The sequence below is a fragment of the Rhipicephalus sanguineus genome, unplaced genomic scaffold (genome assembly GCF_013339695.2).
Source record: "Rhipicephalus sanguineus isolate Rsan-2018 unplaced genomic scaffold, BIME_Rsan_1.4 Seq1197, whole genome shotgun sequence".
Lineage (NCBI taxonomy): Eukaryota > Metazoa > Arthropoda > Arachnida > Ixodida > Ixodidae > Rhipicephalus > Rhipicephalus sanguineus.
This window is the reverse complement of record NW_023614472.1, coordinates 35,772-57,398: the sequence shown is the minus strand read 5'-3', so window position 1 is coordinate 57,398 and position 21,627 is coordinate 35,772. Positions and strand designations below refer to the sequence as shown.

The 21,627-nt window shown below is 46.0% G+C and overlaps 1 protein-coding gene across 1 annotated transcript; it reads right to left on the bottom strand.

The window, feature by feature from the left end:
* Positions 1 to 324: 324 nt before the first annotated feature.
* On the bottom strand, positions 325 to 20,204 carry LOC119376430 (gastrula zinc finger protein XlCGF8.2DB-like). Its single transcript, XM_049411416.1, has 4 exons — positions 19,954 to 20,204; positions 10,900 to 10,968; positions 10,598 to 10,820; positions 325 to 3,544 (listed from the first exon to the last, which is right to left on the bottom strand). Exons 1-4 carry the CDS (start codon positions 19,981 to 19,983, stop codon positions 2,889 to 2,891), a joined length of 978 nt encoding a protein of 325 aa, XP_049267373.1. The 5' UTR covers positions 19,984 to 20,204; the 3' UTR covers positions 325 to 2,888.
* Between the last annotated feature and the right edge of the window lie 1,423 nt (positions 20,205 to 21,627).

The following is a 21,627-nucleotide window of genomic DNA, read 5'->3' as shown; positions in this document are numbered from 1 at the left end:
ATTGAGTATTTTTCTTTTCAAGTTTTTGCATGAAGGGTGTGTCTTTTCAGCACCTAATCTTTCAATATGGCTGAAAATCTTCCCGACAAAAATTTTGTCTAGTATTCCTTTGAGCCGCTGGCTAGGGAAACTATTGTTCACTTCATTTGTTCAATAAGGTAATTCGCAACACGGCGCCCCAAAGGTAGGAAGAATAAAGACACTTATTTCTGCAACCCAATACATAACTTGCAACTACGTCACACCGCGGAACTCTGGGATACGATTTCGCGGCATGCGCCGCCATTACCGAGCACATGGCAGCAGACGACACCGACTAAGCTGTGCGGCTCTCGCATTTCCCGTCAACGCTGCACAACGCAACGGTGATTTGTGCGATATTTGGCTGCAGCACGAGAAGTGCGAATCAATAAAAAAAAAGGTGACCAGACGCGGGGACGTACTGTTTGCCAAACGTGATCACAAAGCCGTGCGACCGCACGAAAGAGCTGTCCGAGAAGCGGAGCACATGGCTTATGCGCGCGTAAACAGGAAGTACCTCGAAGGTTGCACAACGTTTGTCTGTGCGGGTGTCACTTCATAACAGGCAAGTTATGCTTCCGAATCTCCTCACCTTTTCGCCGAGTGTATCACCACGGAGTTATGCGCGAGGACTGTTTTGTCGAAACGAAGCACCGAATTGAACACAGCGATCGCGCCTTGGTTTTCCGGAGGCCCTCTTAGCTCTCCGGTGAAACGAACCCCGACTGGGCGCCAAACATGTTATTGGGCCATAGTTTTATGCAGCAATCAGTGACGAAATCTGTGCAGTTTGAGCGCCGCAAAATGCTAGGCGGTGAAGAGCGCCGCTGTAGGTGACTCGTGCGAAGCTTTTTCAACCACTACGTGCGACACCACTGACGAAACTGCAGGCTGCATAATGTCCTGAACGATTCTCGTTCGTCATAAGCGCAAGGCAAACTATCAAAACACGCGCACTTCGCCGAACGATCCGCGCACGAACGTAAACACAGCGCGGTCACTGAGACGTATGTGCTCGGTGATGGCGGACGGAAGACAGGAACTGACGTCACTTGCAAGTTATGTATAGGAAGCACGGCGCAGCGTCCGCTCCAACGGGGAAGAACGTGATGGGCCACCTGTTTTCCATTCCCAGGAAAGAGTGAGGTGGGCCTGTCAGGCTTCCCAAAGAACCGCCACTTCACTGGAAGAAGTTCATTTGATTGAGGCTTAGGCGCTGCACTGCCGCAAGCACCTGGGCGGATTACTCGACGGAGCCGATCGTTATCTTCTCTGTAGTGGCGGCGACAATGCAGCATCGCCGAGGTCATCCCCGACGAATGGTGCACCTAGAAACGTAGTCCAAGAAAGGGCTCAGCGTGTCAACACTGCGAGCCCCGCCAATGGAATAATTACAAGGAAGCGGCTACTCGGACACTGCTGTGTAGTGTCAGGAAGAATCTGTATGCGGTCCGGAGCTCTGGAGTACGGCCGCCTCATCTGCGTGCGGGCATTTGTGCTGATGCCGTTCAGTGAGCCTCTGTTTACGCCGGTGGGGCGCCGTGCCACCAAAATGCGACACGACCAGCCCATGTGTACCATGAAATCGGTGTGCGCAGCCTTCAATTATGTGATACACTTAGGACCAATGTTCATCCTATCTGAGGAGTCGTGAAGCGCCTGGAGACTCATTTGGCTTTGAGGCGCGGAGAGGGACGGTTCACGAAAACATCCACGTGAATAATATATAGCCCTAGCTATTATACAGTTTTACTTTTTTGAAACCTTCGACCCCTTTCTTTATTGTTCCATTTCCCTTACATGGGCGCGCAGTATCCTGACAAGACCAACGCAACAGCGTTGTGGGGAAGGAGAACTTTGAAGGGCGGGTTACGCGACTTGCTTACGTTACGGATGGTTTAGTAATCATCTACACGGAAATGCAGGGAGCACACGAGCATTTTTCTTTTCTTAACGTTCATCTCACTGTCGCATAAGTGCGGCACTTAAGACACTTCGAGCGTAGGAGTTACCTCCGTGGCGCCCATCGGTGTGTCGTTGATTTCGTTGCTCCAGCTGCTACTCGTCAAGTGGCGTACACAATTCGGGCTTTAAAAGAGGTTACATGGACGCGCCATTTTCTATAGATTGCAGTTAGAGCGGGTCTCGCGGCTAGCAAAGCACGCGCAGCAATTCGTGATAATGAAAGTACCCTCGAGATCCGACTACGCAAGCGGAAACTATCACTGACACGCGTGAGCAGAGCGCAGCGCGGCGAAAACGGAACTTTTGGACCACCCGCGCCGTTCTCCAAGGTAACACCAAAACGTTATCTTTTGAGTGAATCAAACAGTAATAATATCTAGGGTTTTACGTGCCAAAATCAATACATGATTATGAAGCGCGCCGTAGTGGATGGCTCCGGAAATTTCGACCATCTGGTGTTCTTTAATGTGCACTGACATCGCACAGTGCACGGGCCTCTGCCATTTCGCCTCCACCGAAATGCGACCGCCGCGACCGGAATCGAACCCGCAAGAATCAAACAGTAAAGCTCAAGCAGGCTTTTAGTAGCTCTTGTAATGCACGGAATGTTATTTTTTATTATAAGTAGTTTGAGCACCTAGCGATTATTGTATTTGGGACTCTTGACGTCATCGTGCTCACTCTAAAATGTCCCAGTGGTGGCGCATATTATCTTCTACAGTTACCGTAATTTCTCGATTAGTAGAGCCCTGTGGTTGATAACACTCACATTTCAGACGTTCTCAAACATTAGCCTTTCACTCTGAAATAAAATGTTATTTGCCTTTAGTGTCCCCTTAAACCAAACTTTCCCTTCTAATCAACAAACTTATTTTCGAGGGAAGCCCATAGGCCACTCACATTTATGACTTCTTCTTTTCATGACGGCGGAACATGTGGCTATTGAGCTGGTGTTTTTGTAAAAAAGATGCACTGCAGTGGACGCACGAGTAGGGACGCTCTCCTGTGTGAGTGCGGAGGTGCATCAAGAGACATTGTCTTCGCGAAAATGATGCACTGCAGTGGACACAGGAGAAGGGACGCTCTCCTGTGTGAGCGCGGATGTGCATCACGAGGCTCGCTTTCCGCGCAAAGGTTGCATTGCAGTGCACACAAGAAAAGGGACGATCTCCTGTGTGAGTGCGCATGTGGACACTGAGGTACTCTTTCCGCGAAAATGATGCATTGCACTGGACACAGGAAAAGGGGCGCTCTCCTGTGTGGGTGCGCATGTGGACAAGGAGGTCATAATGCCGCTTATAGGATGCACTGCAGTGAACACAGGAAAAGGGACGCTCTCCTGGGTGAGTGCGCATGTGAGCCGTCAGCTTGAAGTCCTTAGCGAATGCAGCTGGGCATAAGTGGCACTGGAAGGAGCCTTCACCTATGTGTGTCCGAAGGTGGCTGGTCAAATGTGACTTATTACGTGTCACGTAGGTGCACTGCTCGCAGGAATGCAGTCGACCTCGTACAGGCTCCAATGAAGAAGACCGTTCCAGAGACGCAAATGACAGGGAACCTGCAAAGCCACCGTGAAGGCAATCAAAGTTGTGTGTCATACAATATGGAACTGGACGGCAGCAGCGGCAAAATATCGTGGTTGCTACACATGTAAGTGAAGCAGATGATGACATTGCCTCACGAAACCCAAAGCTACCTGTTATGCAGCAGTGCAGCGAAACAGCACATTTCACCAAAGTGCACATCTTGCTGCACTTGAGTGCTATGCTTTATACATGCGAACAGGAGGTTGCCAAAAAATAGAATCTGATTCAGATGTCATTCCGACGCTATATCTAAAGTAGAGCACTGCAGGGGCCGTGATTCTGGACCCTATAGCTGGCCCGGCCCGGACCAGCTAGGAACTCGTTCAGGTTTACCCGTCCGAACCTGTCCCGGTGACTCAAAGGGAGAGAAGGGCCCGGCCTGAACCCGAGAAAAAGTTTCACATGCCCGGCCCGGCCCAGCACGACCGCCGATCGGGCCCGAGCCAATAATCTAGGTGGTGTTGCCCGAACACGGCAGCGTCGGCAGCAAGGCATTTTAAGCGGCAAATATCTACGCTTTGTTAGCACATGGTTCGTTAACAATTATACTTTAACATACGGTAATTGCTTGTAAAAAGGGGCTCACGGTGAAAATAGTTGAGCGGATATACTGGGTACGATGAACGTTTGTTCGGCAGCGGTGTACTGTACCTATTTTTTTAGCAAATACAACGGGGATCATCAAGCGCGTTTTGTAGCAGATATTGTAGCAAGGAAAGTGACTTGCAGCATTAGTCCAGCTTCGATAGGGAGCGCAATAAAAAGAGAGGAAACAGAGAACAGAAAGTTCTCTTCACTTTGTTTTTTTGCATATAAAGAAGACAAAGCCAATAGTGCACCCTTTTGGATATGCAGCTTGCCACAGCAAAAAAAAAATAGAGGGGAAAAAAAACCACCTTTGCATTAAGTAGACTAACCTATATAAAAATTATAACGAACCGCGCGCACCACGTGCACATTTTAGGAATACGTATAAGCATGCAGCCCAAAGGGAAAAAAATATAGTATTTGTCATAGCATTCTTTTCATACATCACACCACTGCTAATATATATACAGTCTAAGTTTTTTGTGGCATAGTTTATAGTTTATTTTTCACATGGTATTGTGCGAAAAATCAAACTAGTAAGAGATTGCGGCTTTAAGCACTACGTGCGCGGTTGCATCACATATCCTGCCGCGCTAAAGTTTCTTGCACTGCTTGCAGCCGCAGGGGCGCACAACATCTGCGTTGAGAATTGTGAAGGTATCGGCAGTCGTTGTTCTTAACTTTCTCCACTGAAGCAAATTCAGGACGTCTTTGTGACTTCTCTGCAGAATTGAACATGGCTGTCAAGCTCATCCCTTCATTTCTCTCGTTCCCGAACATCGTGCGACCCTTGAATATAGTTTATAAAACCCCTATTTGAGGGCTTCTCCTTGCAGTTTTCACCAGTGTAAGTTATGCACGATTTGCATCGTGCTCTTTTTTTTTCATATTATAATGGTATATGCTTTCATAAAGATGATGTGCCAGTAGAAGGTGGCCATTGAACTATGCGGATAAGACTGGCAGAAGATGGACGAAGCGATTTCGACCTATTTTCAGGCATCGTTCCAGTTTGGCAATCTAGCCGCGACTAAGCATCTTGACGCTTACTTACTGGATGCATACGGCTCGAGGTAAGGGGTTATTACTCGGCACCGAATTCGTAACTGTCGTTTTTCGAGCCAGATATTTCGACAAACGGATATACTTTGCCGCGCGCCTTGTTTAATCGACCTATGCTATTCCTGCACATTCCAACGCTGTTCCGGCAGTATCATCTAGCTCTCGCACTATACAGGATGTTTAAAATTAAGCTTTATGGATTTCTTAAAATTCAGCATTCGGAGGTACGTGAAAACCACCTTTGCAGATAAGTTTTTTGTTCAGGGGGACACAAAGTGAGACAATAATTATCGCCGCCAGACACCGAATTGACTAAGACTGAATAATGAACTTTTTATGTGCCGCGGCAGTTGCGTGCGCCGTTTAATCTGACAACGGATCGAAGGCATAGGCAGAGATGATAACGGTTACCCTTTGGCAACCGGCTGGCGATAGCAAGCAATGACTGTTCGTCACATCAGCGAGGCGCTTTGCGCCAGTGCTCACTGTCTTGCATGTGTAATAATTCAAACCGTAATTAAACTTTGGAGCGGGATATCTCGGGAAACAGTTATGCTAGAAGAATGCTTCCAAATTGTATCCATGTAAAAACGCGACTGCCTCCAACTTTTCTAAACAAACATGCCCGCTTGCTGCACTCATGAAAAAAGTTCATTATTCAATCTCAGTTAATTGAGGGTCTGACAGCGATAATTATTGTCTCACTTTGTGTCCCCCTGGATACATAACATATCTGCAAAGGTGGTTTTCAAGTTCTTGCCAGTGCTGAATTTTAACAAAACCATAAAGCTTAGCTTTGAACAGCCGGTATAGCACAGGGGCCTCAAACACGCGTCTTGCGAACCTCTCGCTAGCGGCCCGCGGCCAGCACGTGACCCTCTTCTTAAAAAAAAAATTATAAGTGCGTTCTTGAGATACAAAGGCATGAGAGGTCTAAAACATTTTTTCGTGAGGTACGCATTGAGGTCACCATGTGTTGATACATATAGCTGTGAAAGAAAACTCTATATTTCAGGCTCGGCATCCAGATCATTTTGGAGATAGGTATCAATATATTGCCTGCCGCCAGATCTCCTTCATAAATGACCCATATATGAGATATGGGAAAGGTCTTCTTTCAAATGACAACGTCAGCTGACATTTTGTAGAACCTATCGTCTCCCGCCCCCCGCTCCTACCTTCGTCACTGTCCTGGCCCTTGCGGGAGTACATTTTCGTGAATGCGGTCCCGTTGGCTGAGGTGAGTTTGAGACCCCTGATATAGCGGAACAAGATGAAAGCTCACACGTCAACAATGTGGGCACACAAAGCAGGCTGTGCATGTCCATCTCGCGTCATATGATCAGTTGGAGCCGTCACGGAACCACGGAAAAAGAATGTCTTTATAGGGACTCTATGTAACGAGACTCCGCGCAGTCCTTTCGTTTTAGTGGAAGGCTGGAACTCTGAAGAACGTTTCCCCGATTTAGAGCTCTGTGATCGCTCCTGCGAGGATAAGTTATAGGTATCAATTTATTATATTACATTTCGATTACAGAATAACATTCAGGATATTAGAAAAATAACGAATGCAAATAAAGCACATAGTAGCGAGATGTCAACTATTTAAGCGCCTGGTCTATTTACTGTTAGCTCGCCCGTCTTATATAAATCAAGTAGCCCTATATACAAGAAACAAAATAACTGCAGTACTTGTCCCTCATAAAAATTCTCCAAATAGCTTACCCCACATAAAAAAATCTTTTTTCTTCGAGATAAAATGCGGTACATATATGTATGCACAACGTACGTGGAAGAAACATAAAGGGACACTAAAGAGAAAAACGATTTTTCTATTATCAGTAAATTACTATTTTACAATTCCAAAATCACCACGCTCGCCGCGACAAGACTCTTGGTAAGCAAGAGAACGCGGGCAAGAAAAAAAAAAATGTGCGAGGCGACGTCACCTTGAAATTCGCGCAGCAAACGCCGTCACGTGTAAGATTCCGGCGGCGTCTAAAAGGGCCTGCGTAGTTTCTAATCGGTTAACATGAAGTACATTGACCTCTGGAGGGACATACCAAGTTTCAGGAAATTTCGTTGCGCCAATTTCCCCAAAATACGACGACTACAGTTTGAAATCCGTGACGTCACGCGCGGAAATTTCGGTCTGAAACTTAGAAATGGAACTTGGACATTCATTTTCTCTTCTATTAATAAATTTATGATGGTGAAATTAATGACGTTCGGGTTCCCAGAGTACACTTTATCAGTCTATGTCGACTGAGTGTTGCACCTGAATGTCCTTTTAAAAACGGAGCAAACTCCAAGCCCGGCCCGACCCAAGCCCGCCACCTCAAACCCGGGCCCGGCCCGGAGCTTCAGGGCCGAGCCCGGCCTGGGCCCGCCGTGAAAACTACATTACCTGGCCCGGCCCAGTCCGTGGGCCGGGCCCGGGTTTTCGGGTGGGCCCGAGCCCGTGCAGTGCTCTAATCCAAAGAGTGAAATGTTTTTGAATGTGCACCATAAACCCATTAAACTACTTATTGTTTGCATTGAAATATACACAAAACATTCCACCGCAATAGGGCCATGTCATCTTCTAACACGCGCAGCAGCATATGAAATGAAGTATGAGTAAATGAAGCTTTTATGACTCAAGCTCAAGAAATATGCATAACGTTAAAGACATTATAAAAGTTGCAATAGCATCATGGTCTCTGGAGTTGAGAACTACAAGGAACTGTTTAATTATATTGCTGGCCCAGTATGCATATTTCCCTGTGATGTCTCGTACTGCTTAATTAAAGCGTAATAATACCAGGAAATACAATGTCACTTATTCTCCAGATAATGCTTGAGTCACTTACACAGTCACTTGCGGATCATTATTTGCATCTTGCAATGTCAAGCCAAAGTGCCACTACCGAGAATTGCGTTATCTGCAAAACTACATGCTTCTTTGAGCACAGATATGTAAAAACAAAAGTATACATTATTAAAAATTTGGAGGACGTTTGGGCTCCCACTACAAGAGTAGAATGCGATAGCATAATCGGGCCTCGTGCGCATCGCCTTCTCAATTGCTAGCCTGGCATCGGTTCTCGGTGCATGCCTCAACCATGCCTCAACCAACGACTGTGTGCGTAACATTGGCCATTTCAAGGTATCCTAGAATGCCTACTGCAAGTACAGTTGTTAAGTGCCCACTTGCCCATAATTCTTCCTTTTTCAAATCAGCGAACGGCCCACTACGTGTCCGTAACGCAACACGCGAACCTACGCAGCTGCTCACACTGTTGATGCTTTTGCAGCTGCTGATGATTAAATATGCCTGAACGCTTTGTAATGGGTGGGCCTTTAAAACACCCACCCGTTGCGTAATTCACATGTTTTGACACCTGGCGCGATTCTACGTTTTTGCCACGCAATATTACATGAGTTAACAAAACCCCTTCCACATACATAACCTTCATATAGTGGTTTCTTTTTTTTCGTAGCAGCTTCGAGCAATAGCACCGTTCAGTGGTAGAACACCTGCTTGCCACGCAGACGGCTGTCCCTGATCCCGTTAATGGGGATGGCAATCGCCGGGCGGATTCTAAGGACTGGCGTCACGGCCCTCCGAAAACGCACCACGACAGCGCGGACAATTTAGAGTTGGTCCTTTGGTGCGCCAACCAGGGGCGTAGCCAGAAATTTTTTCGGGGGGGGGGGGGGTTCAACTATACTTTATGTATGTTCGTGCGTGCGTTTGTATGTGTGCGTGCCTATATACGCAAGCAAAACTGAAAAATTTCGGGGGGGGGGGGGGTTTGAATCCCCCCAACCACCCCCCCCCCCCTTGGCTACGCCCCTGGCGCCAGCGAATGCCGGTTGTGGTCCAAAGACCGAGTCAGAGCCGAGAGTCGACAACACAAACGAAAACGAAATATATTCTCAGTTAAGGCAATACAAATAATACAAACACATGCACACTCGGCTGGTACCAGTTACAACTTCACAATATAATTCAGACGGGAGCTAAACAAACAGATCACACGCTACGAATGCAATCGCATGCATTACAACTATTCAACGACCGTTAAAGTCCTGAATAGATGATGGCGTATCCAGTCCACAATACTTAGACGGTAATCGAATGCTTCTCTTCAAGGAAACACTCACGCCAGCTCCAGCGTTGATCGTCGTAGCTCAACCGTCGTCGTGACTTGTCACGGCTCACACGGTGTCGTCATCGGATTCTTCCAGATCGACGATCGACTGACCGCACACCATCATCAACACGTCTTCTTTGGCTAACGGAGCCACACTTAGCCTAACTTAACCATCACCGGGCCGACTGACTCGTTCACTCCTTCGCTGACTGTCTGGTCGTCGTCGCATGCTTTTATCCCTTCTCCCCCGGTTTCTAGAAGCGTCGGGAGAGTTCTTCGGCGTGCAGTACATCTAAGGCTAGAGAAAGGGTGAGAGCTTTCTCGTAGGTTCGAATCGCGGCGGCATCGCTCGGGAATGCGTCCCCCCTTCCTTCTAGAAACATCCAGGTTTTGCCGGGCGTTTGATCGCGTAGTCTGCGTCTGGCTCCAGTGGGTGAGGCTAATGCGGCGCGCCGGCGTCTTTTGATGCTTGTTTTTTCGTCTTTCGCGCTTCTTGGGCGCGCGGCTCGCGCCGTTCTGTCTCGCAGCTGCTTGAAAGCGGCCGCGCGCGCGCTTTATAACACGCTCGTTTGTGACAACGGCCTGGGTTCGATTCTCACTCGAACACGTAGATTTATATTATTTATTTGAATATTTCTCAATTTTTCGGTCCCGGACAAGATGATTTTTTCGCTCACACCTAATCACGCCGACGCCGACGCCGGAATTTCTGCGAAAAGAGCTCTTTAACGCTATCGCGTTAATACCTGATCTGAACTAGCACTTTGTAAGACAACCACAATTTCTTCTAGCTGATGATTGAACTTGAAGTGTTTCAACGAAATGCATTATTTTCGTTCGAATTGCAATATACTAGCAAGGAAAAAAGTGAATAGTCAATTTCATACGTTTCAATATAACCAATCCGAAGTAGCCGTCTAGCACTGTCACATCACCATCACGATCCCAAGTACATAATGGATTATGCTGTAACATATGTGGAAAATGGGAAATGATTTTCTCAAAGAGGCCGTTGATTCACCGCAGCCCTCCAAGGGGATAAACGTGAATGAAGACGCATTAACAACCCTTCACGCTGGCGCTTTGTAGAATGAAGGAAAATCGAATCCTAAAAGAGAGAGCTGCTAGCCTAACTTGGTATAATATACCGATTTGCTGCTATAGCATTCATTCCTTCGCTGTTGCGGCAAAACACTAACTTTTTTTTTTTACCTTAAAGCAAATGCGGAGACATACCTGAAGAAACAGCTTGTGGCTCTGTTTGTGTAGCACTTGTTGATAGAATTTTCTTTTCCCCTGCTTGTGATGCTTCGTGGTGGGTTAGCAGCCGTACTTGAACAGATTTATCGGTGACACGGCCCGGCTCACACGCTGGCTCTGGTGATGGTTTTACAGCTTCTCCCGACTCACAAGCCGGACTCGGTGCTGCCTGATGTACTGGCTCTGCTGCGATGTCACCCTGAAATAAATTGGCTGGTGTTGTTGCGAATGATAACGCTAGAGATTATTGCCCAGAAAAGAGATGAAAGCCCTCTTACGTGATCTCTTTCGCTTTGTTTTGGCGTGTGCCCGATGGTTATGTTTGTAGAGGGCAGCCGTTCAAGAATCTGCAAAAGGGTATGAAAACATGGGTTATTGACACATACACAACAAAAAGGGCACGTATGGCAATTATTAAAATGAATACTTTTCAGACGTGTTTAAAAGGATATAGTGAAACCTCTTGTACTCCTGCATAATCGCTTGGTCTTACGCTTTTCTGACGCTGTGTTTGTCTTTTTGTAATTGCCATCAATTTTGCCAGTCAGAGAAGTCAAACCTATTATATACTTTTTTATGCCATTTGACTTGGGACGCGTTAAATTACAGCATCGGATACTGGAAGATGTTCATGAATCTACTTCACTGAATTTCAAAACAAACTTGAATACTGCAAATCGGCCTCTGCAAAGATGAAAATTATTGAAAGAATTGTAGTGAAGAGGAGGAAGTAGAAACGCTCGGGCGTCTGCATGATGCTGTGCGCGTGATCTGAGCTTGTGTTCAAATGGTGCTAACTCGGCTGTGCAAGTCCTTAGTCTTTGCAATAAATCGTCACACGACATCTGGTGGCGGTGTCTATCCACTGCCTCGCATAGGTAACGCACACTCGACTGCTTACAAGGCGCGGAGTACTTATCATCGCTCTAGCTACTAACGAGTGCCGATGGCTGAAGATGACTGCGAGAAGACAGCTTTTGTAACGTCCGATGTCTTGTGCGAATTCACAGTACTGACCTGCGTCACATTTGCCGGCCTCCAGCTCAACATCAATAAGTGACGTTTCGCTGCCCGCTAGCCAACAATATTGGGACACGTTGTATCGAAGGGCGCTGTGCTTACTGATCCAGCCAAGCTTCGCGCCTTCGCCGAGTTTCCCAAGCCCACTACTCTGTGCAGCTTTGTAGGCCTATGCTCTAATTTCCGGCGCTTTGTATGTCATTTTGCAACCATTATAGCACCACTGACGAATTTGCTTACTGCTTACAACGGCATCACCGCGTGGTCAACCTCGTGCGCTGAAGCCCAACTACGTCGCCTATACTTACTTCACGACGTATCGTTCGACAGTACAATCCCACAGCGCCTACAGAGATCCATACAGGACGCTAGCGGCATCGGACATGGTGCAGCCCTCGCTCAACGGAAAGACGGCTAGGACGAGTACGTGGTCGCATATGCCAGTCGCACCTTGAAGAGGATAGAAGCGAGCTATTCTGTGACAGAAAAGGATTCCTTGACCATCGATTGGACTTTCCACAAATTTCGTTCATAACAAAATGGCCATACTTTTGATGTTGTTACTGACGACCACGCTCTTTGCTGGCTTTCTTCGTTGAAAGGTCTGTCCCTCGGCCGATGGGCGTTCTTTTAAAAGAATATGATATTCGCGTTGTCTACAGATGAGGCAGGAAGCACCCTGACGCCGATGCGCTTCCTTGATTACCGACACGTTCCGCTGCAGCAGAGTGTACTAGAACAGGCGAGCGTTCGGAACGAGCTTCAAAAAGTGAAGCCCAAACAGGGTCAATCCGCTTGTGGCGCTGCGATCGGTAGTCTGTAATGTGTCGTCGTTTAAGAGTTGCGCGCGGCTCCACCGAAGTAGTGCAGGGGTAGAATGCCCGTTTCCATAGGTGGGCAAAAAATGTGGAGCTCACTTAGACTTACTCATGAAATCACTCGGACTCAGATTCACCAAAATTTTCCTCAACTGGACTCACTCGAACTCAGACTCACCAAAATTTTCCTCAACTGGACTCACTCGAACTCAGACTCACCAAAATTTTCCTCAACTGGACTCATTCTGACTCATACTCACCAAAATATTACTCACTTGGACTCATTCAGACTATCAGACTCATTCAGCGTCTATCTGAATCTGAGTCAGTCGACTCATAGTTCGTTAGCGTATAATTGGCTTCTTTGACCATGGTGTCAATGCCCTTCAACACCAATATCTAGCATATTTGGTGCTCTACTTGGCGCCTTCTGTTCTCGAACCTTTAAATATGAGTTATCAGTGGCTGCAATCCACTTAACGACATTTATATTGAAAGAGGTGACTCACACGAGATACTTTTATCAAGAACTTCATCTGAAAGAGTTTGCGGGGGTTGGGGAGGTCAGCCTGCAACCCCTCTTAACCCTCGCCCCCCTTTTCGTCCACTTACTTTCTTCACATTTATATTCTAAATACTACAGATCACACCCCCTGTACTTTCCTTGGCGTTATTGTCTGTTAGTTCTCATTAATATTGTGTCTAACAAAGATAAACGAGCCCTTGAAAAATCATCTGCTTTCCTTCATTCATAGCGAGGGTCTCGTCCTGGCAGACTTAATGCCTCCAGGTAGTATGCGAGGGATTATTGGTCAGCTGCCAGCTCGTAAAAAGATCACGTGCTACGTGACGCCAACAGGCAAAAAAGTGTTCCACACTCGCCGCCATGGCTGCGATTGGCGCTGACTAACACTCCTAGGTTTTAAATCAACATATATACCCCAGAAAGTGGACGGGAGGATGACCGCCGCCGTAGCTCAGTGGTAGAGCATCGGACGCGTTATTCGAAGGTCGCAGGTTCGGTCCCTGCCGGCGGCAAGTCATCTTTTCGTCCACTTTACTTTCTTCACATTTATATTCTAAATACTACAGATCACACCCCCTGTACTTTCCTTGGCGTTATTGTCTGTTAGTTCTCATCAATATTGTGTCTAACAAAGATAAACGAGCCCTTGAAAAATCATCTGCTTTCCTTCATTCATAGCGAGGGTCTCGTCCTGGCAGACTTAATGCCTCCAGGTAGTATGCGAGGGATTATTGGTCAGCTGCCAGCTCGTAAAAAGATCACGTGCTACGTGACGCCAACAGGCAAAAAAGTGTTCCACACTCGCCGCCATGGCTGCGATTGGCGCTGACTAACACTCCTAGGTTTTAAATCAACATATATACCCCAGAAAGTGGACGGGAGGATGACCGCCGCCGTAGCTCAGTGGTAGAGCATCGGACGCGTTATTCGAAGGTCGCAGGTTCGGTCCCTGCCGGCGGCAAGTCATCTTTTCGTCCACTTTACTTTCTTCACATTTATATTCTAAATACTACAGATCACACCCCCTGTACTTTCCTTGGCGTTATTGTCTGTTAGTTCTCATTAATATTGTGCCCCCCCTTCTACGTTACTCACGCCTCTGATTAATAAATATTGAGCTGGTGTTAACGCTAGTGATTTGAAGAAGTATGTGTGAGTCGGCGGGAGTATATACGTGAGCCGACATAAGGCTGATAGTAATGCTGAAGTTGTATAGATAGAACCATAGGTCGGGAAAAAAGTATGGAGCTCACTCAGATCTCACTCAAGAAATATATTTTGCGCGTAGGGCTCACTTGGAGTCAGACTCGCAAAAACTTTCCTCTACCGGAGGACTCACTCGAACTCAGACTCACTAAAATTTTTCTCAACCGGACTCACTCAGACTCAAGCTCACCAAAATATTACTCACGCGGACTCACTCAGACTCACGACTCGATCTGAGTCTGAGGGAGTCGACTCATGAGTGAGTTTGTCGACCTATGCCCGTTTCCTACTCAAAGGCCCCGGGTTCGAACCGCAGCTGTAGATGATGGGTTTTTATTTTTAGTGTCACCTTTTATAGATGTATTGGTTTTCCTTTCTTTCTTAAAACTAGCTTCTGTTGCTATGTGTTGCTTCAAAGAGTAACGCAAAGTAAAATAGAATAAGTTTGACAGCTGAGCATAGTTATTTGCAGCGCCATCGCGCGGAATTTAACAAAAACGTTCATTATGGCATCCGAGATTTTTACGAATACCAGACTCGAAAGGAGATTTCACATTTTACGTCACTTTTTGTAGCAATATGTAGCAACAGAAGCTAGCTTTAATAAACAAAGGAAAACCAATACAGCTATAAAAGGTGACACTAAGAATAAAAAATTACACCATCTCCCGCTAAAGGGGACCATGAGGCGATGCGAAGCCGGAGCACTTGCACGATCGCGTTCCGTTGGCGTCGTTGGGCATGCTACCGACCTCGCGTCGTGAAACGCGAAGAGGGACGCTACGCGCGTCCTATCTTCCATATAGCCTGGCCGTTAATTCTCGCAGGGCGAGCGGGGAACGCAGTCGACAGGCGGGCGAGAGGGGGGCAGCGTGGGAGAGGAGAGAGAAGCGGAGGGGACGCGCATGCGCTCGAGCTTATCGCGGCGTTGCGCAGGAGAATTTCGGCATGTCTAGCCCCCGTTTCAGAGGAAGAGTGGAAAGGGGGAGGGGAGAGGGAAAGTGGAGAGGGGAGGGGGAGAGGGTGAGTGGAGAGGTGGTGTGTGGGGAGGGTATGCGCATGCGCAGTAAGGGTGGTCACGCCGCACACCACCACCACCACCACCACCACCGGATTGAGCTCCGCCTTAAGATACTTCGCATCTAAAAATCCATCATCTGAAGCTGCGATTCGAACCCGGGCCTTTTCTGTTGGAAACAGGCATGCTACCACTGCACCACTTTGGAGGAGCCGCGCGCAACTCTTAAACGACGACACATTGGAGACTACCGATCGCAGCGCCACAAGCGGATTGGCCCCGCTTGGCCTTCACTTTCTGTCCATTGGTGCTGCGGCCGTTCCGAGCACTCCCCTGTTCGAGTTCGCTCTATAGCTGTAGTTTCCATGTCAACGCTCTTCACATCAATGTCACCCATCGACGTCACTGACATGTCGGGTGCTACGTGTATCGGAACAAATCTACGTGTAAAAGGCGCGAGAAGTTCAAAACTCGTTCGGCTGAGCCGCTGCGATCAGTAGCGATTCCCATGTTTAAAGTCTTGTAACAAATTACACAGTTGAAGCAGAGAGCTTAAATCGGTCTTCACATGATTGTTAGGACTTGCTTTACCGGCTCAATGCGTTTAGGTCGATTCCACGAAAGATAAAAAAGTGTGTATTTGATGTTTCCGATTTTCCTGATAATTTTGTATGTTGTGCACATACAGCACGAAGTCGCAGTTCGTTTTCAAATAATTTTTTTTTTCAACACAGGAAAATTCGACAAGTGTCGCCGGCTGACGACGAACATTGTACGAAGAGTGCGTTTTTGTAAATTCGCAACCATGCTGGCAGCTACTGAAGCTACATATTACAAATATCTTTCTTTTTAGCGGAAGTAGAAGTAAAGGGGAAATAGCCCTTATCATTTCATGGAATTCTGAGCAAATTATGTATTTTTAAAAATTCACGAAAAACGCTGCGTTTTTGAAAATCAGACAAATTTGGGACGCTATGGCTACTTTTGTGAACATCTTAGCTTGTTCATATTTGCAGTATGAATAGGCCTTTATGTTAACAATGACACCTCTGCATTTGTATTTCTCTAATAATTTTCAAAGTAATAAATTTTCATGCTCCAAACACCGAAAAGACAAAAGTGCTCCTTCCCCGATTCAGAAATCTATAATAAAAAAAAACCCATCTCAATTTTGTTCAAAGTCCCCCAAAATGTTCTCAAAGGACTGCAGAATGATATTATGAAAAAACATGTTGCATCATTTTTATTAGAACAAAAGCTGAAAATGTCAGACATTGTGTTTCCAGAGCGTGGTGGCTACTGCGTCAAGGACACCTCTAGTAACAAGAAAATACAGTAACACGTCTTTTTTCTTCTCTGAGCTTTGCTAAACAACAATAATGATCTATTGTCGGATAGTGGGAACTGTTTTGTAAAGAAAAGATCGTTCCAATTAAATGCATTTGCGTGGTTTGCGACCTCACGCCAGTGCTAGACATCCCTCAGTCCACAGCAAGCACTTTTAGTTGTAGCCTCCTTTTCTTTAATCTATTTCAGTTGAGTATAATTCATATCTTGCATGCTAAAGAACGCATTCCCTCCATGCGTCTCTAATGATGTTGTGCTGTGCCAGAATTGAGAGATTGGTATAAAAGGCAAGGTCTGTTCAGGAATGGAAATTAACTTCTGGAGAGCAGTCGCCAAGAGGTTTGGTTTTTGTTGACCCAAATATGTACATTGTCAAACATTATGAGATCAATGCAGAGTTTAAAAAGAATCGATTACGTGAAGATTGGTGGAAGCAGTTCTGATAACGGACAAAACACGTTTTGTTTGCATTGCATCTGCTTTGCTTTGCATGTCCTTGTATCTCTTGAAGTAGTGCTGGCAGATCAGGTCTCCCTCTGGAATTGAGCGCGCATCCTGCTTCATGACCCGTCCGCAAAGAGAGACTCGATCCGATGTCTTCTACACAACGAAAATTCCGCTGCAGCGGAATTTGCTTTTTTTGCACCATGAGGTAGTCTGTACAAAAAACTCGGTCATGGCTATAACGCCTACCCATAGCCACCTTCAGGGCTTAGGACAGTGATCGCACCAAAGTGAAGCACAATTTGGATGCTTGAAGGGACCGACAACTGATTCTTCTCGACCCATTTTTCTACGACGCGACAGAAACCTCACCCTTCGCAGTGTTTGTAGCTGCAGTAGTTAATCCCAAAAGCACGTAGTTATTTTACAAACAGTATTTTTCGACCTGAAAGGCTCTAAACACGGATGCACCTTTCCTCCAGCAACGCTGAGAATCGATAGCGATGCCGCCAGCCCTTTTCGCGATTTGTGAAAGCTATCGTTGTTCTGCTTTCGCAGGAATTCCTGTAACTATGATTAACCACCTTTATTTATAGCTTTTCAACTATTTTTGAAAATGGCAAGCTGTTACAATGAGATGATGTCGCATTATACACCTTCCCTGTATCTGTACCACAGTTGTGTGCGCATGCGTCCAAGGTTGCCTGCGCCTGTGTCATGGGTGGCTTGTCCCGGCGTCGTTACTCTCTCGATGCACGAGCCAAGCCTAAGTCATCGAAAACATCACTACGCGTATGCGCGGCCGCGCCGAGTAGCAGCACGCGTCATTTCTGAGATGAGGTGTAGGTAGCAAAACTATGTCGCTCCAAAATCTTAACGACTTGGAAACTGCGCGCACGGTTGCATGAGCACGCTGAAAAGTTGCTCAAGACGCGCTGACGAGCATGGGATCATTACGTCACGCGAAGGCAGCGCCACTTTAATGCATACTACTAACGCAGGCCTATATGTACATTATTATGGAGCAATACTTTTCAATATAAAGAAAGGAACAATATTTCAATACTAACAAAAAAATCGTCGACCGCGTACAGCAATCAACGGTCACGTGGCCGTCTTCATCGGATCATTCATGTTTTTGCCCCCAGAGGTCATTTTTCGCGACTTTCAATTAAGAAATAAAAACATAAATCCATCTTTTACGAAAAAAACAGGGTTGGTTTGAGTCAGTGCAACGGACAATCTTTACATCAGTGGACGTCAACTCATTTCATATTCTGGGCAGTTGTCGGTCCCTTTAACTTCTATCTCAGGTGGTGTTTGGCTGACTGGCACAGCCGTGCTCGTTGCTGTCGTCTGCTCAGGCGGGCGTCTATCGCGCCACCCTTTGCACCTGTTCGCGTAACGCATGCTACTCCGTTTACACGAAGGCGTGTAGCGCAGGTCACTCGATCCGCACGGTGCGGATCCAGAGAACGGGCGGGAGAGAGACGAGCGGTGAAAAATGTATCGTGTAACCAAAGCAATCGACACCCCAGCATTTTCTCGTGCAGAGCGACAAAGCCTGGCAAACCATGTGTGGCTGTTGTGCTTAGGTTGCACTGGTTGCACTGCGGTACTCGCCGTTCACCACTGTCGCCATTTGCGATTTCTCACATTCTTACAATGCATGATCGACTCATCTACACAAATTTCGCGTTTAGCGTCGTTGCTTTTATATAAGCGCATTTACTCTAAAACAATTTTAAAGAGGAATGAAAATGTCCGTGCTGCCCATCGACGAGGAATATAAGTGGTGTCGCAAATGCATTTAATTGGAACGATCTCTTTCTTTACAAATAGTTCCCCACTTTCCGACAATAGATCATTATTGTTGTTTAGCGAAGCTCAGAGAAGAAAAAAGACGTGTTACTGTATTTTCTTGTTACTAGAGATGTCCTTTACGCAGTAGCCACCACGCTCTGGAAACACGTTTGACATTTTCTGCTTTTGTTCTAATAAAAATGATGCAACATGCTTTTCCATAATATCATTCTGCAGCCTTTTGAGAACATTTTGGGGGACTTTGAACAAAATTGAGATTGGGTTTTTTTATTATAGATTTCTGAATCGGGGAGGAGCACTTTTGTCTTTTTGGTGTTTCGAGCATGAAGATTTATTACTTTGAAACTTATTAGAGAAATACAAATGCAGAGGTTCATTATTCACATAAAGGCCTATTTATACTGCAAATATGAACAAGCTAAGATGTTCACAGAAGTAGCCATAGCGTCCCAAATTTGTCTGATTTTCAAAAACGCAGCGTTTTCGTGAATTTTTAAAAATGCATAATTTGCTCAGAATTCCATGAAATGATAAGAGCTATTTCCCCTCTACTTCTACTTCCTCTAAAAAGAAAGATATTTGTAATATATAGCTTCAGTAGCCGCCAGCATGATTGCGAATTTACAAAAAGGTACTCTTCGTAAAATGGTCGTCGTCAACCGGCGACACTTGTCGAATTTTCCTGTGTTGAAAAAAATTTTATTTGAAAACGAACTGCGATTTCGCGCTGTGCAGTCATATGTGCACAACATTCAAAATTATCAGGAAAATCAGAAACATCAAGTATACACTTTTTTTTTTATCTTTCGTGGAATCGGCCTTCATAGAAAATCGTGAAAACCGTTTCAGCGTCCCTTCAAGCTTGAACATACGATATATCACCTGCTGTTTTCGTCTCTCCGAGAATGTTGTCCTCGGAGCCTGCCATTCATTCCGTTCTTGAACAAAGATCGATTTCACCGGAATTCGCATTACACAGATAGCGAGGAACTCTGTGGTAGTCACTGTCACGACAATGTTGAGAGAACAGAACAACGGATCGCCATAGCTTAAAATTACTTCCTTTCACTGCACCAATCCACTGAGCGGCTCGTTTTTCTCACCTGAGAAGTTGTGAAACACTACTTACATCGTCTGGGCCGTCGGTGCTCGTACGCATGGTGATACAATGAGCCGAAGTTCTCCGTCCGGCTGCTCTTCCTTGAAGCGTAAACCATAAACGGATGCTAGGCACGTTGATTATTTCGGATAAGAAGGACGACTGACGCGGAAATCGTGCACACGGTGATGGTGCGAGCGCCCGGGACGCATCTTTTCTACGGCGGCTCAGTGTAAACAAGCTACACCGATCCTCGTAACGTGGGCGCCGCCATCTCGACTTCAAAATATACTCTAGTGGCACGACCGGCTGAGCTCCCGCGTCCTCTTTTTACACGGATGCCGCAAGATGGCGCCACTGCTACATTTCCTAGCAGCTTTGGCTGCGTTGTCGGGCCGTCGCGGGCCTCTTCAGAGTTGCAGCTGCGGTTAATTCTAAAGCGTGTGTTTGCTTTCTGGCTTTTGCAAACATCAAACAGCCATGTTGCTCACTGCATGGCTCAGCTGCTTTATTTTGGCCAAGAACACATATTTTTTTGTTTTATATTTACCGCACGCGCTCAGGACAATCGCTATACAGTGATCGCTCATTATGTGCATGGGGCCCCCTTTCATTATAGTTGTGGTGCAGGCTTATTAGATTGGAGTTCATGGTTGTGGACACAGTGCTCAGATTGAAAATAAAAACGGACACCTCTTTATTAATTGTGATGATTAAAAGATGACTAAAAGATTACAGCTACGACATATGCAGAAGGAGGTCCCGAAGTCAAAGACCGGAATGGGACATTATTTTCAAGCTATACATAAAAACTATGCTACGGCAGCTTATATACGCCGAGTACAAAGAACAATAGCTGGTTTTTAGCATGAATAATATAATTAAGGAATATAAAATGTGCGTAAAATGCCTGTAAAGTAAAGGTACAGGAAGCGTTGCGCGATAGTGAAGATTTATAAACCTTGCAAATGACATGAAGTACAAAGGATAACTTGGAAATGCATATGTATGACGCATAAGATAACAGTATAAATCATGTGGCACACATATACTGGAAAGGACATTTCCATGACAAGGATTGTAAACAACAATATAAAGTGTTACAAAGCAAGCAGGCTAAATCGGACTAGAATACATTTTAGGACACTGAAAGTATAGTGATGAATATATGTGCTACACAGTAGTATTGGACAAAAGACATAAAAGACATTTTTTTAGCCAATGGCGTCGGCAGTGGGGTTCAAAGAAGCACTTGAACCTCCCCCTTCTCCCCTGCAAGCCACACCAGCGCTTTCCCTCCCCCAACCCGATCCGACACGGGTTTCTGCCCCCCATGACAAAATGCTTCCGACGTCTATGCTTTCAGGTGTTTCTTAAATTCGTGAATTATAAGTGTTCTGATGTCTACAAGAAATGTGTTCCAGAAAGCGACAGGTGAGAAATGGGCGCGCTCAAATAGACGATGAAATGATGAGAAATGGACGGATGAGACCAGGAGTGATAATGCGATAACAACTTTATTAGAACTCGTGAAAAGGGTAACTGCGGATCAACGGTGTGAAGAACAGCAAACCAGTCAGCATTAGATACAGCTTCTAACAATGACTTGTTATAGAAACCAGAGTGCAAGAGCTGGAAGAGATATGTAGTGCGCGTAATGACGGGGAAGTGGTCAGTAATGTCAATTAGTAAAGACTCCTACGT